The following is a 16495-nucleotide window of genomic DNA, read 5'->3' as shown; positions in this document are numbered from 1 at the left end:
AGTTGTAATCAATAACAAGTTCACAAAGACATAAACATCTCACACACACAGATGTGCAAGTCCGAGAGAATTGGGGAGGAGGAGGGTAACTGATGTTATTTCCAACTTCAAAAAAACCCTCTCCAGCATAATATAACGTACAGTAGGTCTCATTGAAGTTCCTAAAAATGTTTTAGCCCCTTAAGGCAGTAAATGTTCATCTCAATATTTTCTCAGTAGTCATCAAAGACTACTAACACTATCCTTATTGTTCAGAGCAATTGGGTGGAATTTGTGACTCTGATAAGGCTACAGGATGTTTAAATGTTATACAACTAAATGGCCTAAAACTGTGAAAAATGCGTGTTTGTGATGCTTCTTTTGTTCCTTTACATAACAGATATCTCGATTGAGTTTCCTTCCTGTTCCACAATCAGTGTGGAACTCTATTAAAACACAGTCACTTTTGTACATTCTGAGGTGCAGTCTGAAACGGTAGTATATAAATTACAAACATGAAAAAGATAAATTAATACTGGCCTAATACCCACTTTGGACCTTAAAAGAGCAAATAAAATGCATAATTCTGTTGTGAAAAACTAATTGAAGTAAGTTTCTTTACATAATTAAGATGCATACATTCACACTAAGTTGTTTTTTTTGCCACACAAAACAATCATGTTTTTATATTTTAATTTAGATTTCATTATGCCTTTTTTCACAGCATCATAGGCCATTTTCAGTGAAAATAAAGCAAACAAAAGCCTTTTGTCCTCCATTAACGGATTAACTCACATCATTGAGCCGCCGTTAACAGACAAAATTCCAAAAATACACAATTCCAAACCTTTAGACTCACACCATCTGCAGTGGATTTCATCACCCACGCCCTCAGCCAAGCAGCATAGTAGCAGCACAGATTGCAGTGACGATGGGTGGGTGGGGGGTGGACTGTGGGAGTGACTGGACAGGGTGGCTCCCACACCTCTCTGACCAGTGCAGCAAACAGAATGTACCCACAGCAGTGCCAAAGATAAGGCGAGTGCGTTAATGTGTGGTGGCACTGCGGTGTGTGTGCTCCGTGTTCCGCATGGCTCACAACAAAATTTCCTCAGATGATCCCTTGAAGCGCCAGCAGGATGATAGAGTCAGTCGGATGTGGTTATGCTTTACATAGAGTGGCTAAATAAAGAGCCATACAGTGAACTACAGAAGAGTACAATTATGGACCGTGTGTGCACCGACACTGCAGCTTGGACTTATTTTTAGTTAATGTCTCTTTACAGCTGAGATAAGGGCCTTCATGCTCTTGGGCAAGAGGAGAAGAGAAGTGGAGTTGATGTACTACAGCTTCTCTGCCCCAGTGAACTTACACATGTTCCCTTGATGCAGCATGACACATAATAAGATACCATTGGAATTGTGTTCCCTCAGTAATAAAGCCTGCTAGGCTGCTGCTTCCTGCGCAGCCCACTCTATTTGTAGTCTGAAAGAATACATTTCAAAAAAAGTTTGTCAGCCCAATGCTGCTTATTAGTATTCATATTTTTATTAATATGGCAGGCGAGCAATGTCACTGGACTGAAACTTGTACAAATCAGCAATTTGTTTTACCTACCTATGTGCCTTAATCTTCCACCCATTCAACATGCAGAGCAAATGAATGGTAACTCGCCACAGCTACTTTTTAATCAGCCCACAGCTTACTATAGTTACTGTTTAACAAGCACTGGACAGGGACCAATCATTCCTTTGTTTACAGACAATGGGCAAAGTTAAACTGAGTTTGCTAGATAGGCTGCTAGACTCAAGCAGAGATGAGGTGCATTCTACAGAAGTCTTGTCAGAAGTCACTTCTTTCTATTTCCAGACTGTTTTCATTTTTATTTTCTGACGCTGATTCAAGAGACTCCCAGCTGGGAGGAGGCCTCGGGGAAGACCCAGGACTAGGTGGAGGGATTATATCTCCAACCTGGCCTGGGAACGCCTCGGGATCCCCCAGTCGGAGCTGGTTAATGTGGCTCGGGAAAGGGAAGTTTGGGGTCCCCTGCTGGAGCTGCTGCCCCCGCGACCCAATACCGGATAAGCGGACGAAGATGGATGGATGGATGATTCAAGTGACATTTGTTGTTTATCATATTTCATTAGGGTTGGGCATCGTTTGGATTTTAACAATTCTGATTCCAATTGCCATAAACATCAACACTGTAGTCTATTTTGAGTCAATCCCACACACTGAGCACCAACTGTCTATTAATCCGTGGCTGAAAACGGTCCTCAACAAATACACTATTCACTTCTGTTTGTGTAACGTTTACTGAAAAATACAGTCCCCAGCTTAAAGTAATTAAACTACTGTTTGTCCATTTTCAAACATTTACGTCTTCAGTAGAAACAAATGGGCTCAGTGCTGAGTGTCGCAGACAGGGTAAGGAAGTCAAAGTATTGAGAGACAGAAAAATATGTTGTTACTTTTGGTACTTTTTAAAAAATCTATCTGGTAAAATTGCTTTTAAAATTGTGCACAACTGAACACATGAGAAAAAATACCCAAATAAACAGAAGACAAACATGAAGAACCCCAGTTTTCTCTTCTGAGAAATGGCTTAGATCAATCGTACTTTCCAAGGTGTCTTGTAAAAGACTTCATATGAATATTAAATCATCTCTCATTATCGTAATCTAACTCATAAATTCATTGACATGTCATTCATAATGGGCTTTGTGTCTGCCAAATGTTAATAATGGGAGCCTGATTCTGATGTCTCCATGGGGAGAATTGTCCTATAGTCCCACATTTTAAAAGGTAAAAATGTATTTATTTTCCATTGGAAATTAGCTATATAAATTGCCTCCATCTCTCAACCCCTCTAGGATCAGGACACCCATGTCGACTGCTGCTTTAAAGCCAATCTAAGTCCATACCTTTGACAGAGTGCTTCTTCTCTAGCTGGTGCAGGTCAGGAAGGATGTGTATGCAGTTGATGCAGCAGTAAGTAAAGAAGTCCAGCAGCACCACTTTACCAGCTAGCTCCTTGTTCAAAGACAGAGGCCCCTCCGTGTTCAGCCATTCCAAGCCTGGAGCAAATCACAGAGTGGAAAATGATGCTGTCATCTTATTAATTATGTTTAGTCACAGCACAACCAAACACTTTACATTGCCCATCCTCTGTCTGGCCTGATACTGCATTTATTTCAAGTGGGGATAAAAGCTGATCAAAGCAATGACTTGGAATTGCCTACAGCTTCAGAGGTGTTATGAAGCTATTAAATGCCATGACATAATTTCTGTAGATCTAGATCTCGTTTAAAGTTGTTTTTTTACATTTACCTCACATGCACTCTAGATTGTGTCTGGTAACATTTGTCACACTTAACTCACATGAAACTTGATTAATACATTTACTTTGATATTTTACAACATGCTGAGCACCAAAATCCAATATTCTACCCTCCATATAAGCTTCTAATATACAGCATTCCTGTTATTTGTTCTGAATATACTACTGCCTGTTTGACAGTCTGTGTTTTAGTTGGGCTGCTGCCTTGCTTTGCATTGTCTCCTTAGAAAGAACAATTCTTAATCTCCGTAGCACTTGACCTGGTTAAATACGGGTTGAATTAAAAAAGCCGTTATCACTCTGTTTTTTCCCGCTTTAAGAATGATACAAGCACAGACCAAGTAGGAAAAGAAGAAATAGTTCACCTGATTTCAAAGTCTCAGCATTGGATTTGTTGAGGAGAATGATTCATTTTCTTGTCTGGCACCCAAAATGGTTTGATGTGTAACTAAGGTAATGCCGGCCTAAATTATCTCACAAATTCTTTTCTATTTGTTTGGGCTAAAACTGGTATTTATTTAAGATCTACGTGAGGAGGAGATTATGGCATCACAGAAAATGAATTTGTTACATATTGTACATCTTAAAATGTCTCTTTGACTCTGCAAAAGAGAGGAAATTTTGATAGATTTATGCAAAATACTATAATGAACTATAGTGACTGAACAGCCATAAGTGCCTTTGTCAACCTGTTGAATTAATTTAATTGAATGTATTTATTTTTCAACACACTTTCGACTCACTCGGCCCAGTTAAGAACCCATGCAGCTACGTGTATTCTGCTGTTTGATGTTCTACTGTAGATCCCCATCTACTGGTGCAATGGGATATTGACAACATGCTGCATTACTCAACAGAGGACCTAACTGTAGTGTTGACACCAGAAGCATTTGATGTTTTTTAAGTTGCTTTATTTGGAAACTGCATTGGCAACCCTTTTTATTTTTCAATTGGCCAACACTATTCATATTATTAGGTGTAGTGACAACAACTACAAAAGACAACTTTATGTAGTTATTCTCAATCTTATGCTGTTAAAGGGACAACAAAGAAAAACACAAATTGATGACTGAAACACCTGAGAAAGCAGGAGTCTGCCCAGTAATCATTCATGTGATGGTGCTATCTAAGAAAAGGCTATTACCAACATAGTATGTGTATTATGTGTTAAAATTGTAAATGTATTAAACATTATTATTATTATTATTATTAGTCTGAAACTAGCAGTAGCATGAAGGTTACAGTGGAGTGTGTTGATAAAGCCATGGGGAGGACAAATACAAAATAGAGAAAAGGACAGCATTGCAACGATTATTCAAAGAAAACACAAATACAGAAAAATAATCAACTAATAAGAAACTATTTTGATAATCCCTTAATCATTAAAGTAATTTTTATGCAAAAATGGCAGAAGAGGCTGTTTAAATCTTCACAAATGGAGATTTTCTGCTTTTCCGTTTCATATCATATTAAAGTGAATATCATGGGAGTTTGGACTGACAAAAGAAGACATTTTAGACATTACCTTGGACATTAAGAAACTGAGATGGACATTTTGATTTTTACTATTTTCTAACATTTTATAGCCCAAACGATTAATTTTAAGTAATAATCTACAGATTAATGAAAATAGTCGTTTAGTTGCAGCCCCAGAACATAATAGTATGCATTCTTTCTTTATATAGATTTGTGGCTTCCTGATTATGAAATACTCATTGTTATAAAACAAAAACTACTACACTGTTGCAACAAAACACACCACAGGAAGCGTTGCACCTAAAAAAAAAAAGTTGAACTACACAAAGCAGCTATTGCTACTTCTCTTCCCGTGTTGTGTTTTCTAAGTAGGCCTACATAATTAATAGCTAACTAACTTGTATAAACACTTACACTAAATACAAATAAAGGAAACAGGAGGAAACCCTATACTGTAATGCTGAGATCCTAATGACGTGTTATAAAAAATCAAGTCACACTGTAGAGCAACAGAGAGACACTTAGCAAGTTAGAGCTGCAATATGGTCTAACCTGTCTGGAAATCGGGTATCTTCAGATCCTCTCTCTCGTCTAGCTTTTTCAAATACTCGATGACAAGATTTTCTTTCTCTTGTTGTGTCGTAGCGTCATCTAGGGCGCAATCCAGTTCACTTTGGATATGAAATAAGGCAGAGACGCTGCACTGGGACGCCATGTTTCCAACAACAGCCAGCCTGCTAGGTAAACTCAGAAAGAACATTCAGACCGCTGATTTCGACACAACAGTCAAAATTAAAAAATGATTCACCAGAAGGATTTGTTGTCTTCATTTTAGGTTACCTTAAACTGGGTTAATTATCAGTAAGAACGTTTTGTAATTGTTTTAGTGGTCTTTAGCTCGAATGGGCTCGTGAAATGTGTGGAATGTGCTGTTCTGTTTCTCTACTTGTCTTTACTACATTCATTGTTGTTGTGGCGGTAAGTAAGCCAACATGTCTTAGAACCATACAGTATGAAGAAATTAGCCCTAAATCGTAATTATTAGTTACGAAAAACAATTTTCTCCTCGCAATATTATGGAATACAACCGTTAATGTATTGTAATGTTCTTTCGGTAACCGCGAGATGTATCAAGCTAACGTTAACACTTAGTCCGGTCGTTGGGTAGCTAACGTTAACGTTAACTTTAGGTACTTTTTTGTGCTCCAAATGTCAGAGAAGCAGGACTCTGAAGATGACATTTGGGAGTATAAACCTCTTGAGAAGAAAAAGAAGAGACACGAATCAGCGTCTGCAACTGTGACAAAAAGAAAATGTACTGTCAGAAAAACCTCCAAGAGAGACTCTTCTTTCCCAGTCAAGTCACCTGACAGGAAAGTTAAGATAGCTGAAAGTGGAGATTGTAGTTCCGTTATTACTGGAGACAGCAGTTTACAGGCGCATAATCTACCCTTAAAGTTATCTCCTTCTAGTGACACAGTGCTAGCAGACAATGCTGCTGCAGAGGGACCATCCTCTGGAGACTTTTGCCCCATGTGTCAGATGCCCTTTTCCATATTGGTGGTACAGACTCAAAGATGGCATGTTGCTGAATGTCTTGACACCCCCAGGGACACATGCGAAGGTACAGACATTCATACTTCCTCATATACTTTATTTAAAAAAGATACAGATACACTTATTCTTTATTATTATTACACTCTGTACATAACAAAAAGAAAACACTTTGAAATATTATATGCAAGATGTTCTTCATAATCATTCCATCATACTTAAAGAAGTACTCCAACAATTTAGCACTAGACTTCCATAAAATTGGGGGGACTAACAAGAGACAGATGATCAAAACTATGGTCCAAATCACTGTGGTAGAGCCCGACTTTTAATCCTTAGGATGCTCAGAGCTCAAAAAATACCAGACAATACATTTCCCACAATGCAACTTGATAGCATCCTTCATCATGCTGCATTCATGTCATAAGGGATGGATGGTAGAGACAGGAAAGCTTCCCTTGTTATTGGTGAGTGTTCATGTTATCTGACAACTCAAGAAGGTTGTATAATTGCAGAGTTGGTCATGTTGGGGTGAAAAAATAACATACAGTGACAATATAGCACTGTATCTATTAAACATATGTGTAATTACATTGAATAGTGGATTTTGGCTAATGTGAGGCACTTTTGTATTATAAACCTCCAAGTCTGATACAAATCTGAGTTTCCCAACCAGTGATTACAACTTGGGTGTTAAAAAAACATTATTTACAAGTCAGAAACTGGTAATTACAGTAATTCCCTCATGACATGAACATGGCATCAGATCCTCCCTTAGGCCTACAGGTAAATGCCTATATCGTGCTCTCATGCCTTAAGTTTGTACCACAGGATTTTTGTTCAGCTTTGGAGTTTCAAGCCCATCTCAAGAAAACATTGACTACATAATCAGTGTTATTTGTTCTAGAAAGCTCCCTCGAGCCACAGGAGACTTGGCATGATGAGTAAACTATTGTGTAATTTCAGGCACCTCTAAGTTTTTGAATATCTGTGTTGTCAAACTGCTTTAGCAGATTTTGTATGTCGGCGCTTTTGAATGATTATCATTTTGTACTCTGCGGAAAAGCCTAATTTTTACATGTTTATCTGTTTACACAGAATGTCCAGATGGCCTCCGGTGCTTCTCCACCCTTCCAAACCATTACAAGAAATTCAACCACAACCTCTTGGCCCATAGTCGAGCAAACAGTGACACAGCCCTCCTCAGCCTACCCCAGCAGGCAGAGACCAGTGGGAAGACCGACCTCAGTTGTCTCCCAGGACTGATAAACAATGATGTGGATGGCTCTAGTTTAGAGATTTTACAGGATAATGCTTTTAGTCTTTCTGCCATTTCCAATCATAGTGTCTGCCCTCACAGTAATCTCACTGGAACACCTCCATCTAAACTTACAAATGGACTTCTGTTACTGCGTTCACCTGGCCCAGAGGATTTTAAGAAAAAGAAAGGATGGTCGTCCTCTACTAAAAGACAAAAGCCCATCAGTGCTTCTCAAGAAAGTAGAACAGAGCTTTCATCCACTCCTGTCAAAGCAGAGAGTGGAATACAAGCTTGTGAAGGTTTAGCCAATTGTGAACCTTCCCCTGACAACAATGATGCAATATCCTATTCTCCACTTTCTGAGTTCCCTGCAGAGACTGAAGTCCATAGTAGCGAATGTCGAAAAGCCCTTTTTAATAATGATGCATTTGAAAATGAGAATGAAAACTCAATGGTGCTGTTCAGTGACGGTTTCTCAAGTGAAGATGAGCTTCTCACTGGATTTATAGATGCTTTGGAAACCGATAATGTGCAGATAAAGGATCCTGCTTCCTTAAACACCCAGCTAGAGTCAGTTACCTCATTGCCGCCCACTAACCAGCTAGCTGCTTCCGCAGTTGTTAAAAATAGAGCTGATTCCACAAGTGAAAAAAAAGCTTACGGTAAATCTACCTGTGCCGTCAGTCCATGCAAAAGCAGTATTCACACACATTCTCCACAAAGTATTGTTTTAGAGCGCCTGAGAGAAACTCTTCTAAGCTCAGATAGCCTGCAGTTGAGAAACTTGAAAGACAGCAGTGTTCAAGTGCCTTCATCACAAAGCCCCATTGTCCAAAGATCTCAAACCATGGCACCGCAGAAGGGCCAGATCAAGGCAGGTCAAGCCTCCTGTCTAAAGCAGACTGACATTGGAGTATTTTTTGGCCTCAAACCGCTCAAGGAGAAGGAGAAAGTGGCTGAGAGTGGACCAAATGAACTCAACACCAACCCTGTTCCAACACTTGGTGAAAACTCAGGACTGAGGCGACAAAGGAGAGCCAGGCAAAGAAAAAGCAAGGCTGACACAAATGCAGATGCCTCACAGGGCACAGGGACTGTAAATACTAGTAATGTAGTGGATGCTCAGGGAGAAGCAGGGAAATGTAGGACCAGAGGATGGAGAGGAAGAAGCTGGAACCGAAGGAACGCAGTGGGAGAAGTAGAGTTACCACGTTGTCCCTTCTACAAGAAGATTCCAGGTCAGTGAGTGACCATATATCATATATTGCTGCATACGTTTGAAAGGTAATTATTTTGTAATTTAAAAAATATGTAAAATGTTATTGTACTTAGGGACAAAGTTTGTCATAGATGCTTTTGGGTATGGAGAGATCCAGGACATCACTGCCTACTTCCTCACACATTTCCACTCAGACCACTACGGAGGGTTGACCAAGAACTCCACATTTCCAATCTACTGTAACAGAGTAAGTCAAGCTTTGGTTACTGTAAAATACGAATGACTGACTTCTGGTATTATTTCATTTTATTGGTGCTCATGCTGTGTATTTATCTGGTGGCTAAGTGCCTGATGTTTATACTGGTTGGGTTGTGCATCAATTAGCCATATTTTAATCTATGCCACTATATTTTGAAGTAGGAATCAATTACATTACTATATTATTTTTATTAGCTTCTCTGCATGAGGCCATGGCATTGTTTTGGCATTTCTTTTGTTTTTACATTAAAAAGTGTTGGACGGTGTTTTTTACCCCAGCTTTCATTCGACTATCGCTGAATCTGCTTCCCACAAACCCAACATGTTTATATTTCTTACAGGGAAAGAAAAGTGTGCCAGTTTAGATACGTCTGCAGTTTTGCATCATAAATAAATGACAGGTCTTTTGCCTTCCTAAGGCCTGTTAGTCCTGTTCTACTACTATGGAAGAGATTCATTCTTTGAAAGTGCTACAAACCTTTTTTTTTATTCTATTTATTTGCATCTCATTAAAAAGCTCCTGACTGCTCTCTTTCACAGAATGCATGGAGCGAATGCCTTACCCATTTGTTATCTCACTGCACTGCATTGACTTGGGAATGGAAAATTAGCTTCCAGTTGGCAGCTATGAATACCAATTTGCCAATGGCTCTGACCATTATTGGAGTTGATTGAAATTTGAAGACCTTTTTTTTTGACACAGTATTGGATAAAAACACTTCATATCCAGGAAATTGAGTTTGTCTGGGTCCTTAGTTGTTCTTTCTGTTTATAGCGTTAGCACTTTGTTGTTACTTTGCAAATGTTGCATCCAATTATGGGGTGTGAATTAAGCAATACACTAAATTGAGGTATACAGCAAAACAATAAAAAAATTTAATTCATACTTTGAACCTCTTTCATGTTTAAATTAGACATGATTTGTTTACAGTATTTTATTTCATGCGTTGCACATTTTCTATTTATCTTACTGGGATATGTAAGAGCATACCTCTGAAACTAATTAAAAAGCCCAGTAGATGTCCAGAATAAAAATGTTTTGGTGAAAGAGGCCAGATGAGTTCTCCTGTCAAATGGGTCATGATTTATCACAGTGTGTGCTATCTTGGTATTCAAACTAAAAACAGATTTACAAGGACTCATTGGGACTCCATTGGGGTTTTATTTATTTGGTAGGTCACATAAATTCAACTTGGACTCTAGGTGGGTCACAGCCCAGAAAAGTTTGATCGGTGAGTAGGGGGTGTTACTTAGTTGTTTATAATATACAAATGTATAGAGTAGTTATACTGTATTTACTTACTAGCTTTAGTGACTGCTGCTGCATCACTATATGTAAGTTAACCATAGAGATTTATGTTGACTGACAACTGTCTCTCCTGGTCAGATTACAGGGAACCTGGTGAAGAGCAAACTGAGGATAGCAGAGCAGTATGTCCACATCCTCCCCATGAACACCCAGGTCACCGTGGAGGGGGTCACGGTCATCCTCCTGGATGCCAACCAGTAAGTCATCGACCTGACCTCAACATCATCCAGTTGACTGTCTGACACTAATTTCAAAGTCAGACAGGCCTAAGCCAAATGCTAGATTGTTCCATTTAGGAATGCTAATGGACGTTTTTTAGGAAAACTCTAATTCTGCATGAGAGGGCATTTTCTTCAGTCGAATGTTTTTGATAGTTTCCACCATTTTGAATTCAAACCTATTCGTACCAACAGTTGTGAAGGCCAGTCACTACTGTATATCTGCGTTATTGACCACATTTTTCTTGACAGTCAAAGCTTCTGAGAAGACACTTCTCTTTGTTTATCACACAATGAGTACTTCCTTCACTTTTCATATAGCTAGCTTCACCTCCTGTCTGTGTCTGTTCTTTCAGTTGTCCAGGAGCTGCCATGCTGCTGTTCTTCCTGCCTGATGGACAGTCAGTCCTCCACACTGGAGACTTCAGAGCTGATCCGTCAATGGAGACCTACCCTGAGTTAGTCAGCTGCAGGGTGCAGACGCTCTACCTAGACACCACGTTAGTACCTGTCTGTCTCCTCTCATAGTCATTGTATGTACCAGTGAGGTTACTAAATGGCCAAAACAGAGGACTGTGGTTACTGTATATGTGTGACCTTTTTTGGGGTGGTTACTGTAAATAAGACTCTTCTCAGCCAATGTGGATCAATATTAGCTCAAATGTGTGCACTTTGTTTTCACTTCATGTCCTCAATCCTCTCAAGCAAGAAACTTAGTAAAAGTGATGCAGAAGCCCAGAGGAAACTCAGATTTTCAATGTAAGCTCTCGTATCCCTATAGCTACTGCAGTCCTGAGTACACCTTCCCCAGGCAGCAAGAGGTCATCAACTTTGCAGCCAACACAGCCTTTGAACTGGTGACGCTCAACCCACGTACACTCGTGGTGTGTGGATCCTACTCTGTGGGAAAAGAGAAGGTCTTTCTAGGTGAGTGTTTAGTCAAAATCGTACTTTCCGCATCTGCATGGCTACAATTTTGTCATGACATGGCAGACCTGGCATGATGTCTAACAACAAATGATTTAATGGAGTTATGCGGTTTTTAAACAGTTTTATAAATTGAACAGTATTTTCTCAAATCAAGGAGGAGTGAAATGAGAACATAACTTACAACTTACGTCATCCTGTTGCTTAGTGAAAAACCAAAGTAGGTGTTGTCGAACCTACTCCTGTGGCCGCCCACTTAGCTTAAGTGACTAATTATACTAAAAGATTTAAGTATGGGGTTGATATACCTTGCACATGATTCGAAAACAGTTTGATCATTAGACAGGTATGTTTTTTGATGACTAATTATATCAGTGAAAATGACATGTTAATTTATTCATTCAATTCTGGGAACATTGATATTTCTTTGACACAAACTATTGCACAGAAAGTAAAATATATTTCTATATATTTATAAAACTAAAAGGGAGGCGATTGGATTTTTGTCTGTAGCTTTTGATCACTACCTGACCTTTCCTCCTTCTCAAAGGGCATGTGGGATTACGTGTACCGAAAGGGAGCGGTGTGGAGAATTGTGGATTTGTCTGTTTTGAAAAAAAGAGCCACTCTCGTGTCCTCTAGTGATGCATAAACAATGCTCTGTTCCACTTTGGTGTGGTGGAGTGATGAAAAACCAATGTTGCCACCAATTGTACTCACAGAAGGTGAACATCATGCATTCATTATGTAATCACCTTTTGCTTCAACAAGCTTTGCATGGAATTAGAATGGAAAAAATCTAGAGCTGATTCAATTGACTGTACAATTGTACTCAGCCAGTTAGTTCTCTGTTATTCCACGAGAGTATCTGTGCTCTGAAACACTTTACAAGGTAGTGAACACGATAAAATATATCCAGATTGTGTTTGGAATTTTCTTCTTATTAACTGCAAGTACAAACTAGGTCTTAAAATGAAGTGCAGAATTACCCACATTCCTGCTTCTTACATAGACCTTGCTCTGCTTCATTTGTAGCACTGGCAGAGGTTCTGGGGTCAAAAGTGTGCCTCTCTCGAGACAAATACAACACCATGTGCTGTCTGGAGTCGGAACAAGTCAGACAACGTATAACCACCGACTGGAAGGCAGCCCAGGTCCATGTGCTGCCCATGATGCAGCTCTCCTTCAAAGTAGGTGCAGTGGTCTGATTTTACATTAACTGAGCTGAAAAGAGGAGTTATTACAGTGGGACTCAGGGATATAGAAATGAATCCTATTTTAGGGGCATGTTTAGGAAACAAAGTACATCAGTGATCAGAATAAAACAGGCACTATAAATATTTATTCACTGCGTATAAGGCTATGTATTTGGGTAAGTTTGACAATTCAATTTAAGAATACACTACTTAGTAAGATGAAGGGGAATAGAACTGGCTAATATACCGTAGTTACACACTGTTTCTCAAATGGTCTGCAGACCTTTTGTGTAAATGTTTCTCTTGTTTAACCAAGGGCCCGCATGTCAAATGGACAGTTTTTTCGGATGTGCAAACACGTCTCTTATTCTGCTTGTGGTCGATTTATATGCTAGTATCTAGAACAGCAATTTAAATAATTAGGAAATGCTAATTATGATGACCAAGCACAGCATCTCTCCAAAAGGACTAACTCATTTAAATTTGCCGTCTGTATCAGCACAGATAAGTCCCTGAGTTGGTATAACTCAAGCATCACTAGGCACCAAAAGGCTGACTTAGGGGAAATATGTGCGGTTTAGGTTTGCATTGAGACCTTTAATTAGTGACTGTTTGAGCAATTTTTATCAAGAAGAGCTAAGCTACTAGAACTCGGACAGAGTCACCTTGAAATAAATCAATACATTGATAGAAAACGATAGAAAACCATTTAAAAGTTAAATGTTTGCATTGTAAATAACCTCTTTACAGTTTTGTTTATCAGCTGGCAAACGAGTGATGCGTGTGAGTAAGTCATGTTTGGAGGTTAGCTATTCAAAAACAAAGCAGGATGATGCTTATCAGCGTGAGCACAACAGCTGCACAAACATAAGATATCTTTACACATTTTGGAAGAGAGCTTTATGTATACGTTTAGCAGCTGTTCTTGGTAGCAACAGCGTTCTGCAATATGTTGTCACATTTCAGTTCATCAGCATGTAATACATTTTCAGAGATTATGCTCACATACTACATTTCCTTCCTCACTTTTACGAGCTGCATTTTCATGTACAATGCGTTGCCGTTTGAATATGAAATTCTCACTTCCATGTCCCCTTCTCACTTTCATCTTGTCTCCAGAAACTGCAGGATTACCTGGCACGCTTCTCAGGACGGTATGATCAACTGGTGGCCTTCAAGCCCACAGGCTGGACCTTCAGCCAGCAGGTGGAATCAGTAGAAGATATTCAGCCTCAGATCAGTGGCAACATCTCTATCTATGGTATGCACTTACATACAGCATTAACAGAGAAAACCATGTATACTCCACTATAAGGCCTAAAAACATTCTAATGAATCAGATGTTTTTGATGAGTAAATCCTTCTTATACAGTACAGGCCAAAAGTTTGGACACACCTTCTCATTCAATGTGTTTCCTTTTTATTTTCATGACTATTTACATTGTAGATTCTCACTGAAGGCATCAAAACTATGAATGAACACATATGGAATTATGTACTTAACAAAAAAGTGTGAAATAACTGAAATCATGTCTTATATTTTAGTTTCTTCAAATTAGCCACCCTTTGCTTTTTTATTAATAAGGGAAAAAATTCCACTAATTAACCCTGACAAGGCCCACCTGTGAAGTGAAAACCATTTCAGGTGACCTCATGAAGCTCATTGAGAGAACACCAAGGGTTTGAAGAGTTATCAAAAAAGCAAAGGGTGGCTACTTTGAGGAATCTAAAATATAAGACATGTTTTCAGTTATTTCACACTTTTTTGTTAAGTACATAATTCCATATGTGTTCATTCATAGTTTTGATGCCTTCAGTGAGAATCTACAATGTAAATAGTCATGAAAATAAAGAAACACATTGAATGAGAAGGTGTGTCCAAACTTTTGGCCTGTACTGTATATCTCGTATAATTAGGACTGTTAACGCCGTTTAACGATATTTGAAGGTCTTCTGCAAAGGTATAGGTATTATATAGCAGTAGTTGTTAATGCCCCATTGCTTTTTTCCTGTCCACAAAACAGATCTTTATAATGGTGAATAATCTTAATTGTCATCTTGACACACTGCTAGGACCAGATCAACCATCTGGCCTGTAACCCACAATCACCAGCTAGAGGCTTTTGCCATGCACACTCTCACATAAGTTCTTTCTCCTCAGCAGTTTGTGTGTCAGTCAGGCGGAAGCCAGATTGCGCTCTCTCTCTCTCTCTCTCTCTCTCTCTCTCTCTCTCTCTCTCTCTCTCTCTCTGACTAGTTGTTTTCCTCTCCCTTGCACTTCCCAGCCATATGCTATTACTGCTCCTAATATTGTTATCTGCATGTGGGAGGATTGACTTTGTTCTTGAGTAGGTTCCGTTTTAGCTGTATCTGTTGAAAGCAGCGGAGCACATCAAATCTGTAGAGGGGCGAAGGTAGGACAAACAAGGCATCAGCTTTCTGAAACAGTGCCAGCTGTCTTCTTATTCTCTCCTCAAAACAAAAGAAATGAGACATTTGATAGTCTTATATAATCGTCTGAAATTTGCCTTGAGCTCCCGAAAGGGAAAAGTAAGAGTCTGTGGTTCTCTTTGTTGAGCACCTAGCCCCATTGCTTATCTGACTGACTCCGCCATACATTTAAAAGTTCTATGATGAGGGTTAGGGTTATCTAATCTAAGCGAATGATCCAATTGAAAGGGAAAAGTCCTCTGGTTCAGTTCTAAACCACTGCTTGCCTCTTTCCCTACAGGACTTGTCTCCTTCATAAATAGAAAATAGAGATAATTCTAACCTTCACTTAAAATAACCTGTGAGGAAAAACAATGGGTTATCTTTGGGCTTATTAGCCGTGCTCCGCTTGGCTACATTTGAATTGCCAACGTTTGAGTACACAATGATGCCAACCCTTTTGTTTACTTGACAGGAATCCCATACAGCGAACACAGCAGCTTTCTGGAGTTGAAGCGTTTCGTCCAGTGGCTTCAGCCCCTCAAGATCATCCCGACAGTCAACAATGGCAGCTGGGCTAGCAGGAAGGCTATGGAGAAGTGCTTCAATGAGTGGCTCATGGAAACTAAAGCTACACTGTAGTAAACTTTGTTCACAGCTAGGGGTGGGGGAAAAAATTGATACAGCATAGTATCGCAATAATTTCTGTGGCAATACAAGTATCGATATTGCAATAGGTTTAAAATCGCAATAATATCGTATCGTGATGATATCGTATCTTAAGGCCTCTGGTGATTCCCACCCCTATTCACAGCTGGACTCAAAATCGCCTCTATTGCTCCTTGGTTATAAGAGCAAAACCAATTAATTATCAATACTGTAATGATGACCATGGGGAACAAATATATTTTAACATTACTCATTGTTTTACCTTTATTGAAGTTGCCTCAGACTGCTGAGCTCATAACTCTAGTATTTCAATGCAGAGTGAGGGGTTGTGATGAAGTAGGTGAACATGAAGTGCATTCACATCTATTATAAAGGTTCTGCTTTTATCAACAAAGGTCTGAATTAAAACAACTCTGAAAGCCGTTTTGTGTAAACATGATCTGAGGTCGTACACACATTGTCTACAATTAGACCTGTCATTTTTGTAAAAAGTATTATACAATGGAACTGAATTAATTGGATGTGTTCACTGCCTGCTGTGGCCACTTCCACTGTTGGTGTCAACAATACACTACTGCTTTAAAATTGTGCAATTTTAGAAATATCTGTATTTTATAAAATACAAAATATAAAATAATAAAAAAAAAATGTAACTTTC

The 16495-nt window shown here is 39.1% G+C and overlaps 2 protein-coding genes across 4 annotated transcripts in view; one reads left to right on the top strand and one right to left on the bottom strand.

The window, feature by feature from the left end:
- The window catches only part of nhlrc2 (NHL repeat containing 2), a 19196-nt gene extending 13554 nt beyond the window's left edge, over positions 1–5642 (bottom strand). Inside the window, exons 1-2 of the mRNA XM_028567431.1 lie at positions 5349–5642; positions 2905–3057 (exon numbers count right to left, since the gene is read on the bottom strand). Of these exons, the coding sequence (XP_028423232.1) occupies positions 2905–3057; positions 5349–5556 (361 nt within the window). The 5' untranslated portion in view covers positions 5557–5642. The remainder of the gene's footprint in view (positions 1–2904; positions 3058–5348) is intronic.
- dclre1a (DNA cross-link repair 1A (PSO2 homolog, S. cerevisiae)) lies at positions 5287–16495 on the top strand. Of its 3 annotated transcripts, none has more exons than XM_028567430.1 (9): positions 5287–5537; positions 7449–8849; positions 8944–9077; positions 10476–10594; positions 10972–11115; positions 11397–11542; positions 12578–12732; positions 13858–13999; positions 15644–16495. In XM_028567430.1, exons 1-9 carry the CDS (start codon positions 5510–5512, stop codon positions 15808–15810), a joined length of 2436 nt encoding a protein of 811 aa, XP_028423231.1. In that variant the 5' UTR covers positions 5287–5509; the 3' UTR covers positions 15811–16495. The 3 variants fall into 3 exon arrangements, with proteins under 3 accessions (XP_028423231.1, XP_028423229.1, XP_028423228.1); XM_028567428.1 differs by lacking the exon at positions 5287–5537 and adding an exon at positions 5765–6420 and having other exon boundaries at positions 8962–9077; XM_028567427.1 differs by lacking the exon at positions 5287–5537 and adding an exon at positions 5765–6420.

The sequence above is a fragment of the Perca flavescens genome, chromosome 21, assembly GCF_004354835.1.
Source record: "Perca flavescens isolate YP-PL-M2 chromosome 21, PFLA_1.0, whole genome shotgun sequence".
In the NCBI taxonomy this organism is placed as follows: domain Eukaryota; kingdom Metazoa; phylum Chordata; class Actinopteri; order Perciformes; family Percidae; genus Perca; species Perca flavescens.
This window is presented reverse-complemented; position numbering and strand designations above follow the sequence as displayed.